The 19,803-nt window shown below is 55.0% G+C and overlaps 1 protein-coding gene across 5 annotated transcripts in view; it reads right to left on the bottom strand.

Annotated features, from left to right (window-relative positions):
- Dlgap4 (DLG associated protein 4) overlaps nt 1-19,803 on the bottom strand; it is a 158,679-nt gene that overhangs the window by 58,041 nt on the left and 80,835 nt on the right. For all 5 annotated transcript variants that reach the window (XM_076571044.1, XM_076571042.1, XM_076571043.1 and 2 more), the window contains 5 exons: nt 10,138-11,206; nt 7,164-7,408; nt 5,765-5,879; nt 4,707-4,757; nt 1,840-2,080 (listed from right to left, as the gene is read on the bottom strand). In XM_076571044.1, the coding sequence (XP_076427159.1) occupies nt 1,840-2,080; nt 4,707-4,757; nt 5,765-5,879; nt 7,164-7,408; nt 10,138-11,133 (1,648 nt within the window). In that variant the 5' untranslated portion in view covers nt 11,134-11,206. The remainder of the gene's footprint in view (nt 1-1,839; nt 2,081-4,706; nt 4,758-5,764; nt 5,880-7,163; nt 7,409-10,137; nt 11,207-19,803) is intronic.

Raw genomic sequence — 19,803 nt, 5'->3', positions numbered from 1 at the left:
CTTCTAAGCCCATCTCATTCTTTAAGAACTTCTCAGGGGCATGAGAATGTAGAGAATGGGATCTTTACCTGAAACTTCCACGGGACTGCAGCAGAGTTCTAGGACAGCCTGGCAGAGCTGTCTGGATTCCAAATTCAAGAATTCCAAAGCCATAGAATGGCAGTCCCCACCCCAGCCTGGAGCCTTGGAAAGTGGAGGAGCTGGTCAGCTCCCACGACAGCTGGTCTAGAAGGAAGGCACTCGTGGAGCCTTCCTTCTCCATACTCCACGTTTTAGGAGGCACTGTGCTGCTTTTCACACAGGTTAAAGGTCATGGGGTGGGAGTGGAGCTGCAGTTGTCTTCAGAGGGCTCTGTCCCTAGGGCAAACTGCCCAGCAAAAAGGCTGAGTGGAGATGAAGGACCACCAGATGCAGAAGCTGAGAGGGGTAGGAAGCAGCATTGCCCATGCCCAGAAAGAAGGTACCAGGAAGCCCCTTCCAGACAGGACAAAAAATCAGAGCCACACCGCCCTGTGGCTTCAGTTGTTTGGAGTCCCAGAACCAGAAGAACCAGAAAGAACAGCAGTGAACAAGATCGGGGGAGACACCGACCACGACACCTAGCTCCCCACCAAGGTTCTCCAGGGGTAGCAGGAGCCTGGCACAGCGACCTGAGAGCGGGGCAGACTGGTCTGCAGTCCTGAGACTGCAGTAGACTGGACTCTTAACATAAAAACAAGGCTCTTCCTTCAGGTCTGCAGGTGGGCAGAGTTTAGGGATCTGTCTGCCCTTGCATATCCACTAGGGGCAGGATGGGAGGTCTGGGGAGGGGATGGGAGGTCTGGGGAGGGGAGGGGAGGTCTGGGGAGGGGAGGGGAGGTCTGGGGAGGGGAGGGGAGGTCTGGGGAGGGGAGGGGAGGTCTGGGGAGGGGATGGCGGTGAAGTGGGACCACTCTTCTGCTCTGTTCCCTGGAGAGACCAGTTCACTGAATCAGTATGTTGGTTACCTGTGTACATCTCTGTGACACCACACACCAGCTGAGCACTTGAAGGAGCCATCTTTTCTTACTCAGTTCAACCCCATTGCCCTCCATTATCACACAAGGTCAAAGTTGAGGCTGAGACGCAGCTATGACAACACTATCTGTCACATCACAGCAGATGGTGTTGAGTTGGGATCTGTGCATGTGAGAGTATGGCAGGGGAGCCTCCTGCACAGTCTTCAGCACCCGGGACTCTAGGGGCTGCCTTAGAGATGGGAAAATGGGGTCTAGGAAGAAGGACTAGAAAAGGAAACTCAAGGCTGTCTAACTAACCCAGACTTTGTACTATGTTTTCCCTGGGTCTGACTACCTGGTGCTCTCATCTTTAGAGAAGTCCAAACAATCTGAGGAAGGCCAGGCCATCCTGACTGTGAATATGAGGGATAAACTCACCCCACTGGGAAGGCTGGGAGCAGATTTAACCCTTCATTACACTCTTCTTGTCTTCCCTGAAGTTTCCTGCCCTTCCTACAGGTTTGTCTACAGCTAATCCGAAGTGGTGTTTTCCTTTTAGTAAATCCCGCCTACCAGCAGGAGGCTGTCTCTGCAGAAAGCAGCCAGGGATCCCAGGGTTCCAGACTTCCCCATCATCTGCCCATTGGACAGTCTGTTTCTGCCACCTGTTTAGGTTTCAGTTTGCCAGTGGGAAGCTCAGCGTCAAGGCCACCTTTTCATTCTCCACCATTCTTTCTGTGGTGACCTATGGGTTCCTCCCCAGCATCCCCCCAGGCTGCCCCCCGGAACAGTTCCCATGTTCTCCTTGTAAACAATACAAAACGGAACGAAAACACCAGCCCTCCTGCATTCCGGTACTCACTTGGAAGCGTGCGACTGTTGCTGAGGCTGCCGGTGCTGGGCGGTGGGGAGAGGGACTGCAGGGAGACACTGTCCTCCTCCTGCGAGCAGCCCGCCTGGATGGCTCGCAGGTAGCTGTGGCTGCGTGAGCGGAAGTAGCTGGGCAGCGGCAAATCAAGAGCCTCTGCCGCTGTGGACTCGGCTTCACTGCAGGCTGACTCACAGGCTGCCTCGTACTGGTCACTCAGATCTGCCTCCCGGACCTGTCCAGACAGAGGCGGCATCAGAGGTCTACTCAGCTTCGGGGCTGCAGGGTTTTCCTGCCTGATCCTAGCCTGTCTCTCCTCACTCAGGGCACAGGCAGGCAATTAAGTAAACAGCCCCTCTTACCTCGGTGGGCCTCAGTTCCTCCAGCCACAATGAGAAGAGTGCTGGGATATTACAGGATGCTAACAAGACTGAATCTTGTTGTCTGTACTAATCTACTGAAAGAGTTTAAGATCACACCTCAATTCAGCATGAAAGAAGGCTGCGATCCATTAGTAATGCCTGCCCTGAATGTTGGAATAGGGATCTTATTAAGTGTGGTGGGTATCTACCACTGTAAGGAAGGTCTGCTAACTTCTATAAGCAAAAACCAAACAACCCTCAAGGGCCAGTGAAAGGAAGATATTTGTCGAGGGTACCTAGTGAGGAAGGAGCCGAGCAGCACTCCAGCTATGCATGTAAGGCATGGTAGTCTAGTGGATGCTGGGGTGTGGGGAGACAGTCTGGAGGAGCAGAGGCTAGGACGAGCTGGTTCAGTAGCTTGTGGAAGAAGACAGACTGGAATGAGGGTAGTGGCCGTGAGGATCACTGATGTCTGCTAGGGCAATGTGGAGAATGTTTCTGGGTATGTTTGCCACCCCAAACTTACTTTAGCTCATCCACACAGTTCCTAAGCTTCCCTCCAGAGATGACCACCCAGGATCCTGGAAATTGGAAGCTAGGGGTGTGACACAGGGGGGCCTCACCACACATAACACTGCAGATTCTGGGTTGGGCTTACTGACTCCAATTTCAGGCTATGTTGTAGCTAGGGACCATGTAGCATAAGCTAAAGGGTCCCCTGGCCACAGATGGACCCTAGGTGGAAGCCCGAGGGGCCCGTAGCTACAGCAGGAGGCACAGTGGAGTGAGTATCATGTGGAGGAAAGATGGATCTGGGTTGGGTCAGCCCTCTGCTAAGTTCCCCTCTCCTTGTCTGCCCAAAATGAAACGGCCGGGGTAACAGTCCGTGGATCCTTTAGGTCAGATGCCTAGATGGCCCTTCACACGTTTGGGAAGATGTTTGAAAAGGTCTGAACCTGTTCTGTTCAATGTGGTAGCTGTGAGCCACATGTGACTCTGCCATTCAGGTTTAAATCTGTTAGAATTGAATAAAGTTTGGTAGCCATACTAGCCACATTTCACTGGGTCAAAAGCCACATGGACAAACATGGATTGTAGGACACTGGCCACCACTGAAGGAAGTTCTATTGGACAGTCTGCTAAGTTAAAATCAGGCCACATGGTATACTCAAAATACACCTACAGAGGACATTAAAGCATCGGTTATCTTTCAAAGCTGCAAACAGGTATTTTGAGAGCCTCTGTGACTGCCCAGGGCAACAAGGTCTTGCTTTGGAGCTGCTCCCTAACAGAAGAGCTCAGAAAGCGAATGGTCAAGACTAGAAGACAGTTGGCTTCAGCTGCCCATCTCAGTCCTTGGGATGTGAAGGCAGGGGGATCAGGATTCCAAGGCTAGGTGGGCTACATTGGAAGGTTAAGGCTAGTCTGGGATATGAGACCCTGTCTCAAAACAACAAAACCAAGATTACACGAGCTAACTCATTATCTGAGCAGGGTCCAGGAAAGAGTCGCTGGTCACATGCACTGGACAATTCAGGTGGCTGTGTGGAATGAACAAACAAAGTGTTTATCAATGTGTAGTCAGATGCTCCCAAACTGTGCAGAGGTGTCTGTGTGAGGCTCCCTGAATGCTTCCTATGTGTAGGCTTTGCATGTTAGTGTCCTGCAATGTGGGGAGAGTACAGCACACGCACCATGCATGGCTGGAATCGGGAGACAGCCAGCACAAGCCTCGCCACTACGGGTATGTGCCCTGGGAGACAAGCCCACTCCTGGCTAAGATGAAAGGCCGAAAGAGTTCCAAGTGCACTTCCTGCCCCCCTTTTCTGACCTTGGGACTGAGAGGAGAGGGACACCCTCCACGAAATTATATCTCCATAGGAAGTACAATTCAGGCAGCCAGATACAGCCACACTGGCATCCCATCTGCCAACTTTTATCAAGCTGAAAAGTCTCCACGTTCACTTCAACATCCCCATATCCTTAAAGGTCCTGCTGTGGCTCTGGAAAGGGGAAAACTGGGGGATCTGGTACCTGGCAGAGAATGCCTCCCAGCCTCCAACCTGTCCAAACAAAAGTCTTCCTGATCTAACCCAGGTTTTGGGAGAGAGGCAGAGGGAGGGCCTCCAGGAGTGAGTGCGGCACCACCTAGCTGATACGGAACTGGCTAGGGAGCGTCTGAACCACCAGTGTCCCTGGCCTGACCCAGGCTTCAGGGGGAGGCAGAAGGCATTAGGGAGAAGTTCCATTGCCCTGCAGTGACTTCCTGTTCATCCACAGAGCCTGGCTCATGCAGTCCTGGTTTTCAGAACAAACTAAGCCACAGGGAGTGCAGAGTCAGGACACAAATGTGCAACTAACTTCATCCTCCCTGGGGATGCTTCCTAACAGCAGCTCTGCTTGTACCTATCCAGGCTGGGTGCTAGGACCACTCAGCTGAAGGCATAAGACCAACCCTGCACTCTGGTTTGGGGTGCAAGAGAATGGCAACATACTAACCTGTTGATCATGGCCAAACAACTGGGGGATCAGGGAAGCCTGTCCAAAAACCTGTAGGAGAGAGGAGGTGTGGGTTACAGGAAGGCCAGGCCTGGTCTGGGCTTCTTAGGACTCCTCCCCACCCCAAGCTGGATTCTGTTTCAAAGAGGTTTTGCTTGGCTTTCTCAGGAATGGGAAGCTCATTTCTGGGACTAGCATAAATGAGGATGTGCATTCTCCATTCTTCTATGGATACATTGTCTACCCAGGTAGCCCAGCCAGAAACACAGATCAGAGATGGTACCCAGGCCCTTTTCTGGGCTGTGTGTAACTTTGTGGCTATCCATGCAGCTTATGGCACCCAACCTTTTAGGGGTGAAGTTTTGGGGAAGGGAAAAGTCAGAGGCGCCTGGGCTGGACAAGGAGCAGTGGGTAAAGTCTGTGGGAACCCCCAACACAGCAGATTCCTAATATCTTTCTTTATAGCTAAGGGCAAAGGTATTCTGGGTACCTGGAGTCAGGCAGGGCTGGAGAAAGAGGATGTGAAAAACAGAACCATGGAGATGGAGACACACAGGAGCCCTAGGGAAGATGTGGTGAAGGAGGGCAGAAAAGGCAGGGAGGGAGGGGAGAAAGGAAGAGAGGGAAGGAGGGAAAGAGAAATGGGAGGGCAGACACAGGGAGACTGAGAAAAAAGAGAGCTGGGGAGATGGGTGAGGCAAGATGTGACATGCCTACTAAGAAAACACCCAGTAAGCCTCTGCCTGACTGGGTGCTGGGCTAGGTCACGGGGACCTACAGGGAACAAGACAGTATGCAAGGAGACCCCTAGTCTCAAGATGCAGAATGACATATAAATCAGCAAACGATTCTAATACGATTCCAGGCAGTGACATTGGAAAGCAGGGTCTAGGAACAGCATGGAGGACTACTGTATGCAGGGTGACCAGGAGGGGCCTCTCTGAGGAGGGGACATTTGAGCCAAGCCTGAGACACTGGAGGTGGGACCTAAGCGCAGCACTCTGGACAGAGGACAGCACTGTGCCAAGCCCCCCCCCCTCCGATCTAGTCCCCCTTACCTGGCTGATGCAGCTGGAGTCGTTGAGGCTGTCACTGATGGGGTTGTAGTCCTCTTCCCAGCTGGGGCACTTCGAAGGCAGCAGCATGTCGACGGAATCCAAGCGGTCCAGACTCCTGGGGAGAAGCAGGGAGACAGGGCTCAGCCCACCCACTGTTTAGCCTGGGGGAACTGAGGCCAGAGGGAGAAGACTGTCCGGGATCATTCATCGGGGAAAATGGGAGCACCGCCAGCCTTGGCAAGACGGTGGTGGTGGTGGTGGTGGTGGTGGTGGTGGTGGTGGTGGTGGTGGTGGTGGTGGTGGTGGTGGTGTGGGGGGTGGGCTCCAAGCAAAAGAACTCCCACCTTTGGAGACCTTGAAAGGTTTGTGGCAAGAAGGCAGCCCTTACTTGTCATGCCCACTGTGGCCTCAAGGTGGCAGACCGTGCTTGCATTTGACTGTTTTTAGCTAGTCCAAGTCTACAACACTGAAAATCTGGGGCAATTCCAGAGACTAGACAAAGGTAGGTAGAGGCGCATAGCCTTGGTATTTAGCTAAAAATGCCCAGAAGGACGGCCTCGGGGCCACTATGATGTCCAGGTAAGGACTCTCCTTATGCAGACCCAGTTTGTCCATCTTTCTCACATTATCTCACCCTGGATCTCCCCCAGCCTTCCTCGAGAAACAACACATAGCATTGGTCCGTTTGGGGTCCTGACATGGGGCGTGGACTAGACTCCAGCTTTCTGTAGAGAGCTCCTGGTGAGATGCCACCTCATGGTCCTCTTTCATGGAATGGGGGTGACACACTGCTGGGGCTGGAATAAGGACCTCAGGATGCGGATGTGTCAACAGACAGCCACCATTACTATGACTGATCCCTTCCACCAGAGCCTGGCTCTGCTCATGAACTTCCAGTGCACTACCCCTGGGGCACCTCCCCTATGGGAGTGAACCTACCTGTGCACAGGGCTCCTGGGCAGAGTTTACCTGAACCAGCCATCCCAACTCTCACTATGGGCAAGGCTTAACTGTAGGTGGGGCTGTGTGGGGACAAGTTGTTAGCAGGCAGGGCCAGCCTAAGCATGAAGAAGCCCTTGTCGGGGGAGGGGGTGTTCATCTGGACCTGAGGCTGAGAAGCAGGATCCATCTTTAGGGCTGGGCTCTCCTAGGGTGGCCAAGGGGAGGAAGGCCAGGCTCCCGAGGGACACAGCGTAGAAGTGTGAGGTTCACCCAGGGGACACAGCTGGTCTCAGATCAGCCTTCAAGTTCTGAGACCTTACTCAGGGAAATACTGTCTGGCCGGGGTTCCCCTTAAGTTAAAGGGGTGGCTCATTCAGCGTTCGCCGGTGGACATACACGAGGGGGCGGAGCTCCATCAGGGCCCTTGTTCTGGACCCCAGGAAGGGCTGCAGCTCACCTGCGCGGGTTGCTCTGCTCTCCCAGAGACTGCTGCGTGGCCCTCAGGTAGCTCTGACGCCGCGCTGCCGTCTTGGGTGAAGGCTTGGGGCTACCACCGCCAGACTCATCACTGTCTTCATCGCCCATGGCCTTGATGTAGCTGCCACTGCGCATGCGCCGGCACGGGATGGGGCCCTCCGCTGTGCTCTCCATCTCTCGAGGGGACAGCAGCGCGGTGCTCCACTCTCCACCTCCGCCGGGCACCTAGAATATCCAGGGACGGGGCTCAGATGGAGTGCGGAGGTCAGGCTGGCTTCCAGCCCATCACTCAGAAAATGGGTCCTCGTGGACCCATTTCCACTTTGGCAACTTGAACCTTCTGTATTGGCTTTCCTGTAAAGCCAGCATCAGGAAGGCCTGAATCGGGAAGACTACCTGGGTTCTAGACGCGGCTCTGCCACAGCTTGAGTGCCTGGCCATAAGCAAGAAATTCCAGCTTTCATTTCTTCGGGGATTTCAAGCTGGGTGTGTCCCACCAAACGATCACAATGGCCTCCCTGCAGCCATGCTTACCGGGCACTCCCTGTCCCACATCTCTTCTCTTGTGCCTCTCCAGGGGATGGAATATGAACCCATGATGAGACCATCAGGCCCAAGGGAGGGAAGTCACCCACAGAGAGAGACTCCCAAGACCAGGAGTCAGAGCCCGGCCCTACAATGGCCACTGGAGATCCCTGAATGGGGAGTCAGAGACCCTAGTACAGCAACACAAGTGTGAAGTCAACATTCTTTCTTCTAGAGGGGGAAACTGAGGCAGAGAGAGCAAGGTGTTTGCCTGCTAGCGGTAAGGTGGAAAATGGCTCAGTTTCTGGTGAGGGACCCCCTCACCCCACCCCACCCCGCATCCACAGAACAGGGCTGTGATAGAGGTAAGGGCAGTTCACAGCTTGGGAGGGCATTTCTGGTCACTCTGTTCCAAGTGGCTTTGAGGGGACTCCACTGCCTTTCCATGGCCATCACTGTCAGCTGCTCTGGGACAGGGTGTGCAGTCTATATATACTCTGGTTCCTTGACTCACACTGTTGGGTACACGGTCACTTTGGGCACATCTTGGCATTTACAAGCTTCAGAAGCTTAAGTCCTGTACTATGTATACACCTTGACACACTCAGAACACATGCCTGGCCTGGTCTCTTGTGTTCCTCAGCAAATGCTCCCAGCATACTTCACACCTCAGGGACACACACCAGCAACCTCATCACAGCCCCTCCAGTGCACACACAGATAACTCACATCACACCAGCAACCTCATCACAGCCAGTGTGCACACACAGATAACTCACATCACACCAGCAACCTCATTACAGCCAGTGTGCACACACAGATAACTCACATCACACCAGCAACCTCATCACAGCCAATGTGTACACACAGATAACTCACATCACACCAGCAACCTCATCACAGCCAGTGTGCACACACAGATAACTCACATCACATACCCCTACTCACACTCACACCAACCATCACTTGGACACACACATATGTCATAAACTGCCACCGCACACCCCGGTCCACAGGTTTCTGTACACAGCAAGCCCTTCACCGAGGATTCAAATGCACACTCCTTGACCAGCATGACCCACTTCGTAGGGACTCTCTCAGCTTTCCCACAAACCCCAGCTGACCATCTAGCCAGCTAGTCACCAGGACCTGTGAATTCTCCATCCTAAATCTCTAGCTGATCCACCCCCCATTCACACTATCCCGGGGGATGGGGGCTCAGAACTTGTGGCCAACCCACCTGCTCACGCTGTGATCCAGCAGGCACAAGCCCCCAGGGCCAAGAGTCCTCTCCTGTGTCTTGGAAGCATCTCCCACATCAGACTCAACCCCACCATGTGGAGAAGGTGCGGGTCACACACTTCCCTTAATGTATAAACTAAGGAAGCAGACTGACAGATATTTAAAAGGCTGCCTGGATTTCAGTTTCCTCCTACTGCAAAGACGCACCCTTCCCCCACAGTCTCAGTGTCCCTGGAGTTTTATATAGAATGACAAGAACTTGGGCCTTGTCATACCTTGGAGTTCATCTTTTCATAATGCATTTGATGTGACTTCTTCATGCCAGCCAGGTCTGTGCTTGCATACCCTGGGGACAAAGTGCTCACTACTGATAAGAGCAGCCTCTCCCACGTGTGATCTGTTCCTGTCACTTCTATCACTGGGCTCTGTCTACACACCCCGCCATGTGGAACCCTGCCCCACGTCACTGTGCTACAGCAATGTGGAAGCCAAAGCCTTCGGCCACTCTCAGGCCATGAGGCTTTACTGCGGGAGCTCCTCAGTACACACCCTCATGTGAAAAGGGAAAGGTTCCCCCCACCCCAGGGCTCAGGCTCTCCCCACCCCCAGGGGTCAGGCCTCGGGGCTGGCGGCCCTAGGCTGCCCCTCACCCACATTGACCCCCATCTGTTCCTGGTTCTCAGGACTGTGGGGCACTTATTTCCTGCTGTGTGACTTTATTACTTTACTCTTGTCCATCTGCCCTTTCTGAGCACTTCCTCCCTGCCAGACTCTGTCCTGGGCACGGGGAACATGTAGGTACATCAGATGTGGTCTGTGTCCTCAAGGAGAACCCAGTCTCGTGGGAGTAGCAGGAAGCTGACCATTAGAATGCCATGTGTTGGTCCTGTGAGGTGGGGAGGGAAGACCTAGCTTCTAGATCTGTCATCTAAAGGGCAGGGACATACTTCAGTCTCTTCGGGGCTGGGCTCCCAAGGGCCTACTTAGTACACCTGTTGAGAACATGTGAGCGCGGAGGATCCTCTCATTCACAGGTCCTTCAAACCTCCAACTCCACAGCTGAACAAAGCCGTGCTCAGCATGGAGCAACCTTACCAGTGAACTGTGCTCCAGCTAAGACTCCAAACCACAGCCACCCTGCCCCCCCCTCACCCTCCCTGCCCCACCCTGCCCCACCCTCACCCTACCTGCAGGTAATGGTAGGCCAGACCCTGGTGGCAGGACTTGGACTTCAGGAGGCTCTTATCCAAGGTGGCCGAGGTCTTCTGGCAGACCTCGTGGGCATGGCTGAGGGTTAGCGTGGACCAGGAGCCACGTTTGACATAGTTGGTGTCAGTGCCCACTCCGAGGCTGGGACAGGTGGCAGGGGGAGCAGGCGGGGGCGGGGGCGTGGTCAGCTCCGTGGTCGTGTTCTTGGTGGCTTTGAGCATGTGTCCACTGATGGTGTTGTAGGCGTGCATGAAGTATCGGGGCTGGGTACGTTCTGGCTGGCGGCCGAGTGTCATCAGCCCCGAGGCAGGGCCACTCCGGAAGGCACCACCCTCACCGTCCAAGTTGTCGTCTGAACTCCACCAGCCTGAGATGTTGGAGCGGCTCCGCCTTTTGGGCTCCCCGGCCTTGGCCCGTTCCTTGCTCTTGGCTCTCCGGCCTTTCCCGTCCTCCAGGCCACCTTTCTTGTTGCCATTACCACCCACCTTGCCCGTGGTGCCCTCCATCGAGGGTGCCTTAGTGAAGAAGAGCCGCTGAACAGAGTGGACCAGGTGGCGGATGCGGCCGGGACTCTCACCCCTGGCCTTGGCCTCACCCCGGGGGAACTGGAGGGTGCTGAAGCCATCCCGGTGGATAGGCAGCTGCTTCTCAAACTGGTCCAGGAGGTTGGCAGGCAGCCGGTTGATCTTGGTAGCCTGGGCGTGGCTAGGGAACGGGCTTTCCTCGGGCACCTCAAAGTGAGAGTTGTAGTGGATTCGGGGGAAGGTGCTGCTTGGTGGGGGCAGCTGGTTGTTGAGCGGGAAGAGCCCATCCCCCGGCAGCGTGTTTTGCCCAGGGAAGCGGGCTTCGCGGGCAAAGGCCTCTGTGGGCGACAGCAGGTAGGGGTTGCGGTCAGGCCCGGCAAAGAGGGGCTCATGAGGTGGGTCCAGGCTGTCGGAGAGGTGGCGGGGGCGGCTATCACCGAGGCCTTTCATGATCCCAGCCCGTGGGGCAGGGGCCGTTGCCCTAGTGGGGTGCCCGGGTCACCTGTCCCAGGCAGCAGCTGTCCTGGGGAGAAAAGACAGAGGATGGTCAGCTGGTCAACAGGACTGGACCGGATAGGGCAGGGAGCAGGAAGGGGTGGGGCTGAGGATGGCTTAAGGCAGGGGGTGTGCCCTTGCCGTCATGGGGCCAGGAGCTGATGTCGGGGCCTGTGCTCCCTGCTCGCTGTCCCTGGTGTGACTGCGGCTGCACACACGTCAACACGGGACAGAGGTCCTCGGCCAAAGGGGACAGCAGAGCCGTGCTCTGCTCTCCACTGTCTCTGAGCCCATGTTCAAAGCTGCAGTGGTAGCCCGCCAAATGTTCAGCAAAGCACACTCTCCTCGGGCTGAATGGAAAGGCGTTTACGGAGACCTGGAAAGCCAAGTTCCGACTCCGAGTTCTTGGACTCCTCCCATTTCCACAGTGGAATGTGGGCAGGGAGCTGTCTCCTCCCATGCACACATGCACCCCCATCCAAAGCTCTGTCCACCCCATCCCCAACAGCCACTGCTTAGGGCTTAAGGAGGGTTTCTAGGGAGTATCCCACAATGCCTTGGGAGCAGGTGTAAGTCATCCAGACAGGGACTCTCGGGGTCCCGAGCACCCTCAGTGCTCTGTGAGGCATCTCCCTTGGGCTCCTCAGCACTTCTTGTCTTGGGCCCTTTCTAGGGCCAGAGAGGCTTCCTAAGAGCAGGGCTTCTCAGAGCCTGCCTTACCTGTGGCCAAAGACAGTGCTGTCCAGATCTACTTTAGAGAGGGATCTTCATGCCCTTGTAAACTCTTTGTCCCTCTAATGACTATGACCTCTGGGCTGGGCGCAGGGGCCGCTGACATCAGAGAGGCCAGCAAGCTCACAGGCCCACCCATTTGCCATGATATAGTGGTGGCCTAGAACAAAGTCCTCAGAGTTCAGAGGCCCAGCCTTAGAGAAAGGCGCACAGGACAAAGCCTCACAAGAGAATGGCCAATGGATGGAGTCACTGTGACTCACTTTGCCCATTTGTGAAATGGAGCAGTTGGACTAGCAGATTCCCAGGACCCTCCTGAAAATACTAGTCCCAGACTTAGCCACAGCCCTCTCCATTTCTGGGCCTCTTCTCGGCCATATCATGGAGGTCAGCCAAGTTTCTAGGCTCTAGGCCCCACGAGTTCTGCTCAGAGGAGCCTAAGGCTTGGTCTGGCCTGTACTTGGGGTACAGGAGTACCCAGGCTACCCCTCGAAGCCAACCAAGCATGGTGGGCTCTTAAACACACCCGAGTCTTCTGCTGATATCATGCAGTATGGATCTGAGATGAAGAGAGATCATGGCAAATCTGGACAGCAGCATCCGATCCCGGGAGAGTCACCATGATGGTGAATTGTGAACCAGGGAGGGTAGCCCTTGGAGGTCAGAATGCAAGACTGTAGCCCAGGTTGGCCTCAGGCTCACCACCCTCCTCTCCCAGGCTCTGGAGTGCTAGGACTACAAGCATGCCCCACTACAGCTTGTCACTGTGGCTCTGGGTTGCATTTCCCTCATACATAGTGATGAGGACCATCCTACCACATGATCCTTGGCTATTCTGATATTTTCTTTGGAGAAATGTCAACTGAAATCCTCTGACTACTTTATCACTGAGCTGTTTGTCATTCTTGTTGCATTCTAGACCTCAAACCTTTATCAGATATACGGCTTGCAAATATTATCTCCCATTTCTGTCTCTCTATGGTTTTTTTGAGACCTATTTTTTTTAATGTATATGAGTGTTTTCTCTGCATGTATACCTGTGTACCTTGTGCATGCCTAGTGCACAGGGAGGCCAGAAGAGGGCATTAGATCCCCTGGAACTGGAGTCATAAATGGTTTTGAGCCGCTATGTGGGTGCTGGGAGTCAAACCTAGGTCCCCTGTTTTTTTTTTTTTTTTGTTTCTTTGTTTGTTTTCAGAGACAGGATTTCCCTATGTAGTCCTGGAACTTACTCTGTAGACCAGATTGGCCTCTAACTCAGAGATCTGCCTGCCTCTGTCTCCCAAGTGCTGGGATTAAAGTGCACCACCACTGCCCGGCTTCTCTCCTGGGTTTTTGGTGAGAGTTTTCCTCCTTTCCAGCACTGGTCATGCCTTGCTAGCTCTGGTCTTCTCCCCCAGCATGGCGGCTTATTAGTGCTCCTGACTTCCCGGAAGGCAGGCCAGGTTCTCTCTACCCACGCAGAGGTTCTCTCTACCCACGCAGAGGAACGAGAAACCCTCACATCCCAGGCTCTTGAGTGCTGGGGTCACAAGCACTCACTGCCATGCCTGGCTTCTCACTGTGGCCATGGTGTGTTGTGGTGGCCCCAGGTCCTCCTGCGCTGACTGCCTTGGCTCCAGCTGCCGAGAGCACCAGCTGCTGACAGTTCACAGCCAAGTTCCCACTACAAACCGCTCTAAGTCAGACGGAAATCTTTGCAGGGCTCCACTCCGTCCCCGGGGGCAGCCTGCATCTAACGACTGGTCACCACCACAACGCCCTTGTTCCTATTCCAGACACCTCCTTACTCCGAGTTCCCCGTAGGATCAGCACAGCCTCTCTTGGGACTGCCCTGAGGTCCAACCCCCCCCCCAACCTGGTTCTCTGTGCTGGCCTCTTCCAGAGCCTTCCTAGAGACTCCCGAGGAAACCTCAGCATGCACACCCACACCACTGGGTCCGTCAGTTTCCTGTGGACTCAGCATTAGTGTGTCTCTGAGGAGGGCCACCTCACAGTGGGACACTGGCATTGATTAAATCGGTTCCCTGAGCCTGTCTCCTCCTCAGCGGCATCAGGATGAAGCTTACTTTGTGAGACTATGACCAGGGCTACCTGTGCTGTCATACCAAGCATCGGTCACACCACCCTCCCCCTCTCCCTACACTGTGCTCTTGGGGACAGGCCAAACCTTGTGGCCTAGGATGCTGCCCAATACAGCCAGTGGTGGCACACAGCTGGAAATGGATTCAAATCCTGCGTCTGCTTGTACTTGCTGTGACCTCAGACTAGCTTCCTCTCTCTCAGCCAGCAGGGGTTTGAGTGCGGGTGGTCTGAGGGTCTGCTCAGTCTCTCAGCCACGGCTGCACGCCAGTCCCTCAGCAGCCCAGAACCCAGGGGTGGCAGAGCCTCACCGTGGGGAGTTTTAAAATAGGCATCCGTGGCCTTGCAGGGGGAGGCAGCTGGCTGCTGTGCGCCGCCTTTCTCAATGAGCTATACTTAGGCCCATCCGGGTGCCCATAATTGCCTCTCATTAATATAAGCCTCATTGCCTTCATGGAAACTCAGAGGCAGGAGACACTGCTGCCTTGGGGAGCCCTCTGGGCTCTGTGGTGCTTCTACAGTTTCAGCCCGCCACCAGTCACCAGTCACCCGCCACCCGCCACCCACCACCCGCCACCAGCCACAGGACGGGCCCTCCTGCCCCGCCAAACCTCATCTTGGAGCCCATGAGCACTGGAGAGCTAAGTAGGGATAAGGCCAGGGACAGAACACAGCCTGACTCCTCAAGACGCAAAACTTACCTGGATACATCATTCCCCTGGTCCAGAATGTTCGGTAGCTCCCTCTTCCCTGATCAACCCAACTGCTAACCATCTTCAGTCATTCCCTCCTCTGCCCCTCCGGCCCTCACTTCCCTCACCGGCTCCTATAAAGCACATATCTGCAGCCCTAGAAGGGCTGGCTCTGTGGTTGCATTAAGACAGGGGGAAGCGCTGGGCGGCGGCGGTGGCGCAGCCTTTAATCCCAGCACTTGGGAGGCAGAGGCAGGTGGATCTCCCTGAGTTCGAGGCCAGCCTGGGCTATAGAGTGAGTTACAGGACAGGCTCCAAAACTACACAGAGAAACCCTGTCTTAAAAAACCACAAACAAACAAACAACAACAACAACAAAACCAACCCCCCAAAACAAGAGAGAGTAAGGCAGACAAGGAGTCCAGCAGGAAGTAGGGGTGTGAGCTGAGTGATGAGACGCTGGAAGTGAGTGGGGCTGAGCCGCCCCACACTCTGGGTGCATTCACAGGAGGCCATGGAGCGCACAGTCCCCGTTAGCGCTCTGGAGGGCTGAAGTGTGGAAGGGAAATGGCTCTTCAAGGCTGCCAGGGCCTTGGTGCTGCTGGTGTGGAGGTGTCTCTGGACGCCCTCCCTCCCCTGCTCCCCCCACCCCCCGCCCCGTCCCACTGTCTGAGCTGAGTCCAGGAACTGAATGAACTTTGCCTCTCCACGCGCTCCGTCGCTGCTGATGTCCTAGTGCACAGCGTCACCTATAACTGCCCCTCCTACACTTTGGTCCTCAACCCAGTGTGCCCCTTAAACTCCAGACTCCCCTAACTGCATGTTGGACAGACCCCCGCCCCCATCTACCTCATCTGCCTCTTCCACCAGCTCGAGTCAGAAACCAGGACATGCTGCTCTCCACTCACTCCAGTGAGCTCAATAGCAGACGTTTCCCGAACGGTTGTGTCTTCCCTGTCCCCAGAGTCCTGCCTTTCCCCCTCTGCAGCCCTGCCTGGGTCAGCTGCCACTGCTTCGGACAGGCCAATCCTGGCCTCAAACAAACAGTTATTTTTATTTTCTGTGTCTGGGTGTTTTGCCTGCATGTATGTCTGTGCATCAAGTCTGTGGAGGCCAGACGAGGGCATGGGATCCCCTGGAACTGGAGTTACAGACGGTTTTGAGCTTCTATATGGGTGCTGGGAACTGAACCTGGGAAGACAGCCAGTGTTCTTAACCACTGAGCCATCCCCCGCCCCCCCCCCCCCTTTTAAGCCCAGGTCTCCTCTATGCAGCCCAGCCTGACCCTGAACTCACAGGAGTTTTACCTCATCCTCTCCTCATCCTCTCCAGCACTGGAATCAGGCATGAGCCACCGAGCCGGGCTTCAGATCCCTTCCCAGACTCCTTGGGCCCTGGATAGAAGGCCAGCCTTTCCCTGACTTCTGGTCTCATTCCTGCCTTCCCCGAGGGCTCCTCATTCTGGCCCTGGGTATGGGTAATTTGATTTCCTTCCCCTTTCCCTGCCTGGTCCTGTCTGAAATGCTCAGCCTATCTGCTACAAGATCTTCCTTGACTCCCTCCAGGCCCAGGTCACCAGGCCACTTCCACAGAGAGACTATCACTATAACCACACCACCTGGAGCCCCCTGTGCTGTGCCACCAGGGCCATCCTTCCTATCCCGGAACACCGAGTGTCACTGTCCCTTCTGTGCCGCTAGCCCTCTGCCTGGAGCCTGGAGACAGCAGGGGAGAGGGCTGAGGTGAAGGAGTGCCAGGAAGTCTCGGGATACCATGAAATAAGTCAGGAAGCCGGGCAGACCCTGGTGGAGAGCCCCTGCTGTCGAGTGGAGGCTGTGCTGTGGGTGTTCTTCAGTCCCGGGGACCAACTTTCTGGTCAAACATGCCGGTGTGACCCCACCTCCTATCACATTCTCCTGAGTGTCCCCTGTCACCAACAGGATACTGTGGCAGTGACTCTATCTGGCTTCTTAGACCAGGGAGGGAAAGGCAAAGCGGCATCTGCTTTACCCTTTGGCAAGTTGGCTGACTGCTGAGGCTTGAGTCAGTCTGGAAGAAGCTGAGACCCGCCAAGGTGACAGGATGCAGCTCTCTGAAGGACCCGGGCAAGAGCCAGGTTGCAAGGCTACTTCTGACCCTCAGAATCCGTGTGCCATCATGCAGGTTTACTGTATTGCCAACTCTGCAATGGTCTGTCACACAGACACTTATGTTAGAGGAGGAAACACAGCTCGCTCTGGTGCCTCAAACCCCAATCTGGGCAGCAGCTAGGTGTGGCTCTATACCTGTGTTTGCCATTGCCCACCGAAGTGGGATCCCAGGCCCCAGCTCTCTTCTGACGGCTACATGATCTCCACCAGTGCCGGGTCCCACATGTTTCCTGCTGAGTTCGTGTCCATAGCAACTGTTTGAAAAGTGTGACATTCAATCAACCAGTTGTTTGGTGGACAAGATTGCAGGGAAGGGCTGCTGGGATGCGTGGCTCACACTGTCTCCACAGCAGGCCCTGGCCTCCCTGAGACAGTCACAGAGGGACTCCTGGCTTTCCTGAGAATGAGCTCTGTGCAATGGCCCAGGACATGGATACTGGGCCCCTGGGGTGAGAAGGCCTGGTGCCAGCAGGGCCCTGCTGTGACCACATCCCGTTCAACTTTGCCTGGCCACGGGTGAGATGCTAGAGGTCAAGGGGCCCGTGCTCAGCCCCCATCTCTTCATAGATGGCTAGAAGACAAGGAGATAGCAGTAAGAAGCCCCTGAACACACTGAACACAAGCAGAGGGGCAACATGAGACATCCTTGGGAAAATCTGGATAGAATTCCTTTACTTGGTTCCTCTGAGTCGATTTCAGCGTAACCCCAGCCTCCTCATGCTGACTCAGCCACTTCCATCGCATTTGTTATCTCTCCGGTGCCCTGTTCTTCGTGGCCACAGGACCTTGATCCACACAATACCGAAGGCTTCCCTCCCAGCCCTTCTCATATTTGGCTGCTGGTACTGCTCCAAGTTCCCATTCAAGCATCACCTCCTCAGAGACCTTCCCTGACGGACAGCAGGAAGGACGCTCTTCTCCGCCTGTCCCTCTCCACACCCGCAATGATTCCCTTCCAAACACTCCCAGGTACCCCTGCTTCAAAGCTGCTTGTGTTTTCAGGGTTCCTCTCTCACTCTACGAAAGGGAAGGGAGCACACCTGTGTCGTTTTCCATGTCGTCTCTGGAGCGGAGCACAGAGCAAGCCCAGGACCGTGAAAGCTGCTAAAAGCATGAGAGCTCTGAGGGAAGGGGTGTGGAGAGAGCTGGGCTGCCCACTGGGAGAGAGGATGGGTTAAAGCCAAAAAACCCACCCTGGGGTGGGTGCTCCTCGGCCTTTGGGAAGGGCTGGGGTTAGGGGGCAGTGCAGAGGTCATCATGGAGACAGCTCTCGGGCTGAGCAGGGCTTATCATCTTCCTTTGGCGTCAGGGCCTGGCTGGATCTGTCACCCCCAGTTGTCACAGTGAAGAAGTATTTGCTGTGCTTGTGGAGACCACGACACTGGTGCTGGTTGACCTGCCGCACGCTTATGCAGGTCACCTTCCCTATCCCGCGTTCCTCAGTTTGACAACGAAGGTGATGATCTCAGCCAGGAGGAGCCTGTGTGAAGCCGTGGGATACAGCTAAACCAAAGGCAGGCAAGAACAGGTTCCGAGTGCCATCCTACTGAGTGAGGTGGGGATCCACCTTGCCCCTCTAACCACACACAAGCACCTCTCTGGGCCAAGTCTCCTCACCTACAAGGTGTAGACTCTTGCTACAGGGCGGAGCATTATTCTGCCATCAAAAGAGAAGTCCTGACACTCAGTCACAGTGGGCACAGAGCCTGAGAAAAGTCAGGCACGTGACATATAATTTCCAGAGCCGGGCAAGCTTGGAGAACAAAGGGCAGTTTGTAGTTGCCCGGGGCTGGGGAAGGGCGCTGGGGAGTGACGTCTCAGTGATGTGAGAGGCTGGTAGGGGTCCAGGAAGGACTCTGGAGTGGAGGTGCTGATGATTGGTTTGCACCGGACATGTGCTCCATGCCACTACTACAACTTTAAAATGGCGGGTCTGGTGCACAAGCTGCTTGAGAGGCTGGGGTTGGTTGGAAGTTCAATGTCTTTCTGGGCTACAGTGAAGTTCAAAGCCAACCTGAGCAACTTAGTGAGACCCTGCCTTAAAATAAAAAGTGAAAAAGAGGGCCATGGGTGCAGGTGAGACCGGGGCTGGGAAGACGGCTCGCCGGTTATCAGTTACAAGCAGCTGCTGCATAATCGTGAGGACCCGAGTTCAAATCCTAACACCCATGTAACAAGATGGGCATCTCGGAAATGTGTAAAACGCCAACTCCAAAGGCTTTACCTCAGGCGCGCGCGCGTGCACACATACACACACACACACACACACACACACACACACACACACACACACACGGCTTAATTGGTACATTTTATGTGTATCCTAGCTCAGCTTAAAAATATATCTCCCTACCCCCATCGGGCATCTGTGAGCCTCAGGAAGAGTATAAATGCAGAGCACCCCATAAAGTGTCAACAGGTGCCCAATAGAGAGGAGCTGGGTGGCTACAGGAAGCCCAGCGTCCTGCAGGTCAGCGCTTCTGAAGTGTGGTCTCCCCGGCTTCCTGCATGCCCACAGCAGAAGGCACGTGCAGTGGGATTCTCACAGCAGCCCTTTGAGTTCTGTCTCCAGAGAGAGAATCAGGGCACAGAAAAATAATCTGCACAAGGCCACACAGGGAAGGGCTAGGATCTGAACCCAGGCACTTCAGTTTTACAGTTCATGCTCCTCATGCTATCCCTCACCTTTCGGGAAATGACAATTAATTTGCCACCATTTCCCAAAGCCTCTGGTTGGTGCCATGCTCAGGGGAACACTATCTCTAACTGTTCAGCAAGACTTCACCAGGCTGGCCTGCAGGGTCTGGAGAAGGTGGTACAGGGGCATGCTGACCTGCTGTCTGGCTGAAAGCTCTGGCTAGGAGTAGGCGGACCCTGGAGGCTCGTTTCATTCCAGGCCCCGCCGAGGGACCATCCTGGAAGGTCAAGCTGGCAAACAGCAGAACAGAATGGTCAGAATGTAGCCACTG

The sequence above is a fragment of the Peromyscus maniculatus genome, chromosome 4 (assembly GCF_049852395.1).
Source record: "Peromyscus maniculatus bairdii isolate BWxNUB_F1_BW_parent chromosome 4, HU_Pman_BW_mat_3.1, whole genome shotgun sequence".
In the NCBI taxonomy this organism is placed as follows: domain Eukaryota; kingdom Metazoa; phylum Chordata; class Mammalia; order Rodentia; family Cricetidae; genus Peromyscus; species Peromyscus maniculatus.
Note: the sequence above shows the minus strand (reverse complement) of the source record. Positions and strands in the feature narration are given on the sequence as shown.